We start from the raw sequence: 11773 nt of genomic DNA on the forward strand, positions 1-11773 counted from the left end.
CTCTAATCGGGAAAGTGTTAAGTTAATTTAAAATAATAGAAGCGATTTTTGATATGCTAAAAAGGCCGTGGAAGATGAAAGAGCACACAACGCAGCAGCAGTTAAGCATCGAACGCTAGAGACCAGACCCATGCGGAGGAGAAAGAGCGTGAGTTTATTTACACTGAAACTGGAAAATAAGTTTTCCTCGTGGGGTCTCAAACGGGCGGACGGGGCCGCCGTAGAAATGGAACAAATTGAGTACCGCTGCCGCTGGCTGACTGGCTGGCTGTCAGCTGCTCTGCTCTGGCATCGGCAGCAATCAAGATGGATCTTTCTTTGCTTTTTTTTGTTTCTTTCGTGAAGTTGCTCGAGCGGGATCCGAAGTTTGGACTCAAAAGTCTATATAAATCGGCACGGAAGCCTCACTGAAGGCTATAGTTTTTTACTGATTTTCGTGTAGGCAAGATCGTCGAGGATCGAAGTACGAGTGGATTTTGGGTGCAATTGAGTAGCTGAACGTTTCAGGATACGTTTACGATGTGACGGACGTTTTAGTGATTGATTTGTGGTCCAACAAAAGGAAAAAAAAACAATCTAGTGACATTCATTCTTTGGATGCTTTTCAACAGTACCCTTATGTAAGAACGGGAATTTATTTATTGTGGTTAGCGCGTGTGTTTATTAAATTAGTCATCCATTCCGATTAGTCAAAGATTAAAAAAAGTAATAAATTGTTTTTTTCCCGTTTCGTCTCAGGTTGGAAAGATATGTAAAATGAGTGAGAAGCGCCAGTTTACACGATACTCGGTGGTGACGATCGTGTTTCTTCAATTAGTGATAAGTCAATCAGTCAACAGTGCCAAAGTGGACAAGGTAGTAGTAGTGATGCCCAAAGGGCCACGGACACTACAGATGCTAGGATCTATAAGCCCCCAGTTGTTACATACGATCAGTGACGTTCTGAAGCCTGTACCATCCAATGTTATTCAGATACCGGTTCCTTACTATCCGGATGCGATAAAATCGTTGAAAGGCAAAAGGCATAAACATGGAACTTCGAAAGCGCTTCACCATGCATATTTCAATAATCCGTTTTCCCAATCAGTTTCGTTCAGTTTAGATTTGAAAAACACACAGCCAGGTCCGTATGACACTCCATTCACCCCGGTATTGAAACCAAGTCCGGTTAATCCGATACGGGTGGAAAATCCACCAGACCTACAATTCACACCGATAAACCTGCTTCCGTTGGAGCCACCTTCGTTCGATACGATTCGGAACTATGTGCAGAAGCTCAAAGTCAAGCAAAAAGCTTTCTTCGACAGCCAGGGCTATGACTTCGGTCTGTCTGTAGTACCGCCAGTGAAGCATTATGACTATCCGAAGAAAAAAAGGTACAAGCACAAATACAGTAAACCTAGCTATGAATACCTTTTCTCGTCGCACCCGAACGAACTGACCCATATTGGTCAGGCCAACCTGAGTCCGGCAGAAGAAACCGTAAATGTGTACTTCACCGAATCCAATGCAGGTCAATCCAGTCATTCCAATAATGCCGAAGGACATGAGTTCGTCATTCCACCGGACGCTGACTTCAATCCGGCACTTCCGCTCGGCGGTATCGTTGATCCGGAAGACGCACACTTCGAACAAAAGGGTGAAGATTTAGTGTTGAAAACAAAGCATCCCCATGCGGCGGTCGTTACTCCGGAAGAGTTGGAGTATTTCACCCATCACACACAGAAAGAACATGGTTTCGCTTCGAAGCAGACCAAAAACGAATTCGGCAGTAGCAATTTGAATTCCGTGCATCATCGCGATAAGCGCTATAAAAACGATAGGTTAGGTCGATCCGACGGCAGTTTTAATGTTGACGCGGATTTTTACGATTCCGATGAGTTGAAAAAAGCTCTAAGTGATGATGATTTCTATGACGTGGATGAGGTAAAGGCACACCAGAGTTTTGAACCGAAAAAAACATACTCCCAAGTTCGGCATCAAGTGACGACAAGAAAAGGCAGTCAACCTTCGGATGATTCTCCTCGAATAAGGGAAAAAATAACCATTTCCAAAACTAACATTGTCTACTCGGAACAAGGACAGGAGAGTAATAAATTCGATCATAAAGAAGAAGGATCCTCGGGACAGTTCCACTCAAAAGCAAAAAAACCGAAGAAGTATAGGAGAAAACGAGAGGTTTCGAATGAACCAGTGCCAGAAGAAACGGATGAAGCATCCGTTTCCGAAGAACACGAATCTGACGAGTTGTACGAAGAATTTAACAGTAAGGAAAATGAAGTAGACTATGAGCTGGAACCGATGGACTCGACAACGCAGAACGACACTGAAACTCTTCTGCTTCCGTACGCACAGGCCTTGGTTTTCCAGAATGATACGGACACGATTTGGTTGCCTCTGCCAGAGGCACTAGTTGATCCACGAGAGTTGCAAGGACAGGAGCTGCTCAACTTCCTAGACGAAGCAATCAGAAACTCAACGAAATATCTACCAAAGGAAAAGAAAAAGAAACGCATCAAGATAAGTCCTGATATAAAAAGATTGCAGGGCCAAGAATTAATACAGTTTCTAGACGATGCGATCAAGGTTTCGAATCAATATTTGGTGGGTGACTCCATCGTCTCCGGTTCTGGGGATGCGATTGAACTGGTCAATCCTCCGCAGTTCAACAGTAGTGAGGGAGTTCCAGGGAATGCAACTGTGACCAATCAAGAACAACAACAACGAAATCATCAAGGGATTCAGTTCAAGGAGGATGCTGCTCGCGCAGAACAGATCCATGGGGACGTTCGTCAATACACCAGAAACCATCGACTTGACGACGTACCACACAATTTCGAAGCGGTAAATTTCGTAAGACCGCTCAATACGTTGTTGCATCTTCAGAAGGATGCACAATCAAATGATTACGAGATTGAATTTGAGCAGGATACGGAACCAGATCCCAAAGAACTACACGGCGAAGAGTTACTGCGATATATGGATAAGATAATTGCTGGAACGTCTGTCCATATTCCTAAGCGATTTGAACACCGAAACTTCACATCTCCCTATTTGGATAGAGCTTTCCATTACATGGACATTGATACGGCGTTGAAATATGCGGATAATGTTTCTGATCATATATCGGATTATCTGACTGCTAGAGAGCTTGACAAACAGAAGAAGGATCAGGATCAAGAACCATTACTATTAAGTGAGAGTGGGTTCGTGCCTGTTAGAAGCCCACATGCCGTTGAATCCAACACTAAATACTCATCATCTAAGCATCCAGCTTTTGTCGGAGTACCATTAGATGCGTACAAGAATTCTCATCAAAAACAGTCTAACCCTGCAGTGGTTGTATATAATGATGTTATTAGGCATATTAAAAATCATTTATCCAGTAGTGAGAAATCCAAGTCAAAAGATCGGCACATGTTGATGATCGCAGTTCCTCGTAGTTTACGCGAAAACCACAGTGAAGAGTCTCAGCGAAGGATAGATTTTGGGTATGATAATTTCCCGAGAGCGAAAGTGTTTTCCCTTCCCATATTTGACATTACCAAGTTCTATCCATCCGCCAATCTAGCGACATATCATAATGAAGACGATCAAACCGATTTGGAATTTGATCCATCGAAACAAGTGAAAGACATCATAGAAAAAGAGGCAGAACGATTGGTCGAAAGTTCTAACCAATCAACGGGAACCAAGCAAAGTCAAATCTCAAAAACTGGCATAACAGAGCACGAGAGGGATGATATTTCCGACGCATTCGGAGGTGTTCCCTATAAAAAACCCCACGTCAATCAAAACATACCCATTAAGCCGTACGCGGTGAAGGAGAAATTTCGCGATTCTCCACAGCCAACCTTTAAGAAACCTGGTCCACCGTACGCCGCACTACCGGTTCCGCCTAGCAACACCAAAACGAAGGTGGCAGCGCTGAACACGGTACCGAAAAAACGAACGGTCAACCACCCTCCACCACCGCATCTGACACTGAAGCGAAAAAGGCATCCCCAGCACTACCGGAAAAGCGTGAAGCGAGTGCCTTTGAGGCGGAAAACAGTGCGCATCATCAAACGCCACTGATGGCGTTTTGCTTCGTCGCGTACACTACGGTGAGCTATTCTGTGCACCGAATATCGGAAACTATAGTGTTAAGAGGCTGCTCCAGAGATGAGCTTTTTTCGAGGTTTGATTAGTGAGATCCGTGGAACTTGTTCCCTAATGAGCAGGTCGTTTCCATGTGAGCTATTTAATGAGTTTGTCCGAACATCGCATACTTGGGAAGACTCCTTAACCCCGTTACCTACTGAATAGCCAAAACAAAATACTCCTGATGCTAGGTAACAAACAAACAAACAAACAAACAAAATTAGGTAAAGAGATGTAAGCTGTGTTATTTATTTTTCCCAAAAGACTTCAGTCAGTTACAAAACGAGTAGCCCAAAATACGGAAGAAACCAGTGAATGAAGCGAGTATTATTATAAGACGAATAAAAGAAGATGTTGATCAAATAAACCATTGCCGCGCGTTGGTGCGCATCCGAGTTTCATTCATACCAACGTCAGCTGATTTGTCTGTACAGATCATTATTATCTCTCTTTTAGTGCTTTCATGGGTGAACGCACTGGGAGAAAAATGCTCCCAACTAGTATGACAATAGGGTAGTTTAGATGTGCATCTATTCTTTGGTACCTGTTATAAATCGCTGCTGCATAGTTATACTAATTGGGACAAAATGCACACTGATGTATTAAGCAATGCCGTAAAGTGATGTAGTGGTATTGAGTAACATTTTTAAACGTGCTGTTTCTAGATGTCTTGAGTGATTTATAATTTATGTTATTCATTGGTTAAGTAGAGTAATAGTTATAGTCTGGGAACTGCTCTTGGGTAATGAATTCAATCCACACACTTAAAAAAGGCCGAAATTTGCACAACCTCGGTAATCTAATTCGGCATTTTAATATACAGAGCTCGAGAATCTGTTTTAAGGGTGCAAAAAGAATCTTTTAAACTTGAAGATAGATGAGGGATATCTGGCTGAACTTACAAATCATGAAAAAAATTAAAAAACAATTAAACATTTGAGAGTACGACGCTATCTTTGTACAGCTAAGGTATTTAAGGTTTCGTTAATATTTACATGTCAGAAATGGTATGGTATTGATTTTATTGCATCTCTAATTGCTTAGAGATCAAACTAGTTATTTACGCAACGAGTTTTGCCAATAGGTAGAATAATTGCGAAGAGCGGTAATCATATTTTTTGTTATTCCTTGTTTGACGATTTTCTTGACTTAAACCAAGCAAGGTTTGAGATCGTCTTCTTGAACAAATTCGTGCCCAGTAAACTTTTTTTTTTTGTTTCAATTATAGAGGTTTTAACACCTTAAGGTCATTCGCCTCTTCGGACCAGAAAATCTTTCCGGCCCTATGTGCGGGGTTGGGAATCGAACCCAGGTAGGCTGCGTGATAGGCATCGACTATCCCATCACGCTATACCCGTCCCCTCAGTAAACTTTTCTTTATAGTATTCTACAGGGTTTTGTCAAAGGACCCTGACACATTTTATTCTCTGGTTCAGAACTAATTGGTTCAAGTGGCACGACAACTGAACACGGCATCGGAAAGTAGAAGAATGAAGCGTTGCTCATCGCGTTTTTATTTAAAACTCGTTTTCGAAGAATCAGTCGTACGTTATAACTATTCGTGAGTAAAAAACATTTTGGACATTCCAGTGCTCCATGATGGAAAGCTACTAGACGAAAATAAAACTTTTCGATGCCGTGTTCGGTTTTTCTCTCCCTTGTTTGGTTCCAGTGTAATCGGAGAACAAAATGAGTCAGGTTTCTCTGCATAACCCTGTACTATAATAGAATAGCGAACCCCGGGTGACGGGATGGGTAAGTCGATGCTTCCATGCAGCCCTCCTGGGTTCGACTCTTACCCCGCACATAGGGTCGGAAAGTTTTTCTGACCCGAAGAAGCGAATGACCTTAGGCTCAAAACATCTATTAACGAAACAAAAAAAGTAGCAAACCTCAAAATGTTTTCCGAGATAATAATAATAATATAAGCGATAATAATAATACGAGCTTAGTTTTTCTTATCCATCGCGAACTCAATTCAGGCCTGAGTGAAAACCGTATGCGTGATAACGTTTGCATCAACGTTCAAATAAGGTTCCCGCACTTAACGGCTTGATTTTCTTCGTATGTACGTGAGCAGTAACTCATCCCATGGTAGGCTGTGTACTGAAGAAAACAAATTACTTATGTCGTTTTCGCTTGATACCAAACCTAGCCCAGTTTCCACCCTAACTGCTGGTCAAACCGTTTATTTGAAGCTAGTTTCGAACCTAGTTTTAACGTTGTTGAACTGAAAATCGAGTCAGTTTCGAACCTGATTTTTATATCAGGTTTGCTCAAACTCCCGTTGCTAAGTGCGAAATCAACAAAGTTTCGTGAAAAGTTTTTGTTTGATGAAACTACCCTGGGGCAGTTTCATTTTTCTCCAGCGAAAACGACATCAATAAGCGACAGTTTTCTGAGATTGTCATGGCATACTACATACTACTACAAATCCTGTAGGGGAGACCGGGGCTGGTTGGCCGAAGCACGTTATTTTCTTATTGCGGCACTGGTGAGTAAATTTCTGTTTTTGTAATGTAATACGTGTAACGTGGATCAATTTATATTTGATTTCCAAAAACATGGTACCATTGGAAAGGGTATTCAAAACTTTACAAAATGGAATAATGGTTTTCAGTAAAACCTTACTTTTATTTTTGTTAATCGTGATTGTTCTTTAAAACTTTCATTGGGGCAGGTTGGCCTAGTTATAATTTTAGCTTAGAGTAAAGTGCACTTGGATATTCGTGAAATGTTATCCTATTTTTGGACTGAATTGGACTGTATGTTTATAATGATGATTATTAGGAAAAATATACATGAGAAATAAGTAATGGAAATAAAATAAAATCAGTCGAGGTCGTGAATCACGAATTAATCCAAAATTTTAACAATTCTCTGATAAAAGCAGCATTGGAGGAGTAAAAAATGAAACCACGAACGCTAGTGGAGGAAAGGGTAGAAGGGAAACTAAGAAAGTTCACTAATGCTGCCGAAACTAATTCCAGAATAGTTAAAAACTCAAAAACCGAGAAGGGGAGTTTTTTCAAGCACTCACATAATAAAAATAATTCATACAGACTTTTTTAACCAATGAAAACCGTTTATTGATACAATTGATGTGTTTCACATTTTTTCAAAACTCGGCCAACCTACCCCGGCTCTGGGGTTAGTTGGCCGATTTTTTCCTACGCATTTAATTGTTAATAGTTATTTTCCTGATTCATGACAGAGTAAAGGGTTTATAAAAATGTCTAACCAGAAAGAGTACAGAAATTCCGAAAGCGAAACTCGGCCAATTAGCCCCGGTCTCCCCTACGCAAACCTAAGCTACATTCACAATATATTGATGACATATCCATTTCAGTACATATAGTATAGTCGTACAGTCGCATTGCATTTTTGAATGCTATGTTGAGTGAAAACAGACCCTGTCAGCTTGGAGCGAAATCAATTTTCAGTTCAGCAACGCCATCGCACGGCATCACATTCAACATATCATGTCAATTGTATGGGTGCGCAGGGCTGCTATTTTGGCGCGCACGAATTTGACATTTCTTCCCTATACTTCTACGTAGGAGATTCGATGCGGACTCACCTGAGGGCGCCATGCTCGTAAGAAAGGATGTTGCCAATTATATGTTCGAGAAATGTGAGAGCTGGATATCTTGTTAATATGATATCTTTGGTAAAAATAAGCCACCGATCCCACCATCGTAGCACGAAATATGTCTAAACCTCAATCTCTAAACGAAGATTCGTGATCGAATGAATTCGTAAATTTAAATTCGTTTTAAATTCCGAAACGGTGATCTTTTTATCGGGAATTTAGAAATTTTATTTAATTTAGAAAGAACGTTATGTGAGGGGACGGGTATAGCGCTTATAGGATCAGAAAGCTTCTCTGGCCCGAAGAGGCGAATGAGCTGAAGGTTGAAACCTCTATTGAAAAAAACGTTATTTGGCATTTAGTTCGAGAATAATTATGAATCTGTAAACTGTAAAATAAAAACCTATTTTAATCCACCTAGTGGTGTAATGATGCCTTTCTCATATTACTCATTACATCATAAATATAACCGTGAAATTCGCAAAAACAACTGTTTATTGAATAGGAATAGGATAATTTGTTCGGATCTAATCTCGCAAACTCTATAAATCCTGTTTAACCTGTAGTTCCGAAAGTAGTATCCACAACAAATTAAGGAATTCCGTATGAAACTGTAAGACTTTTCTTTTGAACCTATAAGTTTGTGAAAATCTATTCGGCCATCTCCAAGAAAAGTGGTGAGTGAGATCCTTTTTGCAGTTTCTAATCACTATTTCCAATTCTCCCGAAACCGGATTCAGATGAACGGAATAGCCGAAGTTGGTTCGTTTGCTACCAACAAATATGACCTACAAATTGGAACAGTTTTGAACGTAGTTAAACTTATACTTACTATCTCATACTCTATTTCGTTTAAAACAATTAAACTAAATCTAACGAAACGAACCTGCGTTTCTGTTACTACTGCATGCTAAACAGCATGAATCAGCAGCATGAAATATGTAGTAGGATTGTTATTATTTTTATTGACATCACTACACAACGTGTACGAAATAGAACAAAGCACGCCTTGTTCGTTTTGTGTTTTCTTCTTCTTTCGGTGTTGTACATATTGTCACTCTATATGACGATTTGAAAACTTTGACACTCATCGCCCTGTAACTGCGGAACCGGAAGTCGGATCCGGATGAAATTTCACAGTAGGTTTAATGACAGTATGAACTTTAATTCAAATCAAGATTTGTGAAAATCGGTTCAAGCATCGCAGATAAATCGAAGTGAATTTAGTTTTAGAAGTTTTTCTTCTCCACTTTCGGTGCTCTCGTAACAGGAAAAGAGGGGACCAGCAGTGCCGAATTAAGTTTTTATGCCCACAAACTAACAAGTTCTGCAAACTAGAAGAATTTATCGGACAGTTTTATGGGATTTGTACCTGTTTTTAACCCTTATGCACTCGAATGGGTACCCGGGTACCTTTTCGAATTTCAAAATAAGAAATTTCTGAGTTAGGTTTAAACTAAGATTCTGCAATTCGGTCAATTCCAAGAACTAGTTGGACCATAACTTCTCATGCTTTGACTTTTCATTTTACAGTAAGGGGGGTCGAATGGGGGGGCTCAAATTTTTTTTATTACGTAAACACCCGAATGGGTACCCGGGTACCCACAAATAAAAATGCTTGTAACTAAGGCAAATTCCATCCGATTTGAATTTTTTCAGTACGGGTAAATTCAGAAATTTATCCACTTTTCGATGGCCGTGTATATTGCTGTAGTAGGTTCTTCTGGTTCCCGTTAATCCGGATTTCCGTAGAATGTTCCGACACTTGACACCATAAATGTCATTTACTAATTTGAAACTTTTCCAAACCAGCTATTTGAGAAAGGCCGTACCAAAATGAACCTTTTGTAGAAAAATGACGTCATCTAAAGGGTAGTTGGCCTATTCTGGACTTACTCTCATAGAACGAAAAAAAGGAAATATAAATGAGAACGAAACTGTTTGGGAAGTAACTTCGTGATGTTTCGAAATGTTTGTTGCCAGAATTAAAAATTTCCCGTGTGCTTAATTTTTCCATCTTTTATTCATTCAATTAAAATTTAAGGATTACAGTTATTGCAAATGTCGTTACAGTGCTGGTTACATACAGGTTTATTGCAGAATTTGCAGGCCTTTCTTGTCTTCCGCCGCTGGTTATTTACACTCATTTAGGATATCCGGGTTCCTGGGAACCAGGAGCACCATGTCCATCTTTATGGGTACCAATCCCAAAGAGCTTAAGTTCCTGAATCCAACAGTGCTAAAATTACTTCAATCGGTTGAAAAATGCTCAACTTACAGCGATTTAAAAAAATGGGTACCCGGGTACCCATTCGGGTGGTTAAAGGTGTTTTTTTTTTCGAGTGCACAACGGTTAACCATCGTTCGTGGAAAAATACTAATAAAATTGGTTATTTTCCACTTATCACGCTTTAGTTCCGGAACCGGAAGTCGGATCCAGATAAAATGTTCCACAAATTTTTAGGATATTATAAGACCTTTCATTTGAATCTAAGTTTGCGAAAATCGGTTGAGTTGTTCCAGAGATAATTGAGTGTAAACTTTTTCTCAAATTTTCACATATTACCATATAACTCCGGAACCGGAAGTCACATTCAAACGAAATTCAATAGTAAGCTATGGGACCATAATACCTTTTATTTAAATCTTAGTTTGTGAAAATCGGTTCAGCCATCTCTGAAAACAGTGAGTGCATATTTTTGTTACATACACACACACACACATACACACACACACGGACGGACACACACACACACACACAGACATTTGCTCAGTTCGTCGAGCTGAGTCGAATGGTATATGACATTCGGCCCTCCGGGCCTCGGTTAAAAAGTCGATTTTCATAGTGATTGCATAGCCTTTCTATATGAGAAAGGCAAAAAGACTCCGCGAATAAAGGTTCATCATGTAAGCAAGTAAATAATGGCTTGGCAGTACCCTCATTAGTCATATTTTAGTTTTCTCTACCACTGCTTGTTTTATTTCTTTCGAAATACATGTTGATCACCAGCTGACTCAATGATAATATCAAGCCGAAAAGAATACATGAAATTGAATTTTTGCTTTTTTTCCTGTTGATATTTCATTTTTTGGAAAAGCGTTCCACTTATTTTTTCAGTATATAAGTTTTTTAGAGTGGCCGGTAGATTTCCTGTAATTTATTTTCGGACAGCATTTGTACACAATTAGAAGTTTCCGAGTAAAAGCGATTTGAAGAATATGCGGGCGAAAACAGCTTCTCAAGCAAAACCGTCCTGGAAAGGTCCTATAATTACACAATGCTATTGCTTTTTGCATTCTGGATATTAGCAAACTCATGTTTAAATGAGAGGCCCTACTGTTCAACTTTTACTTGGACGCGACTTCCGATTCCGAAATTACAGGGTAATGAATGCTGCAAATTTCAAACTGTCATATAAGTGACAAAGCAAATGTGAACGGAATAATTCATAAATAAGTCAAATCTGCCGATCTTGCAAGTTGATGGCCATTAGGGAGGAACAAGGTTGTATGAGAAAACGATGAAAAGGTTTTTATTATTTTTACGTTTCGTCTATTGACTCATCAGTGCAGAGCAGTTCAAATTGAACTGCTTAGTGCTAAACTCGGCAGTTCAATTTGAACCGCTAAGCAGACATAAAGTTTCTGCTACTTACAGAACACTTTTTGTTTTGCAACGAAGTGCGATGTCTTTTCTGACGTGCCGAACGAAAACGTGTTTTCGACTATTTCTGGCCGATGCAGGTTTGGTCATTTAGGGGTTAGCCAAATTTTGTGCTAGGGCACATAACCGTTTTTATTATTTTTACGTTTCGTCTTTGACTCATCAGTGCAGAGCAGTTCAAATTGAACTGCTTAGTGCTAAACTAATAAACTTAAACTAATAAAAAAATAATAAAAACGGTTTTTATTCAATATTATAGTATAATTTTAAGGCACACTGCTTAAGCTCTAAGATGCCAAGGGTATTTACTAATCTTAATTACGACTAACTTAAAACTAGAAAAGTATCATTATGTAATGTAGCGGTAGCGGATT

The 11773-nt window shown here is 39.6% G+C and overlaps 1 protein-coding gene across 1 annotated transcript; it reads left to right on the forward strand.

The window, feature by feature from the left end:
• The first annotated feature begins 448 nt into the window (after positions 1-448).
• On the forward strand, positions 449-4476 carry LOC131439514 (uncharacterized). The gene is made up of 2 exons (XM_058610640.1): positions 449-620; positions 739-4476. The coding sequence occupies exon 2, from the start codon at positions 757-759 to the stop codon at positions 4075-4077; it is 3321 nt and encodes a 1106-aa protein (XP_058466623.1). The 5' UTR covers positions 449-620; positions 739-756; the 3' UTR covers positions 4078-4476.
• Positions 4477-11773: the final 7297 nt, after the last annotated feature.

The sequence above is a fragment of the Malaya genurostris genome, chromosome 3, assembly GCF_030247185.1.
Source record: "Malaya genurostris strain Urasoe2022 chromosome 3, Malgen_1.1, whole genome shotgun sequence".
Lineage (NCBI taxonomy): Eukaryota > Metazoa > Arthropoda > Insecta > Diptera > Culicidae > Malaya > Malaya genurostris.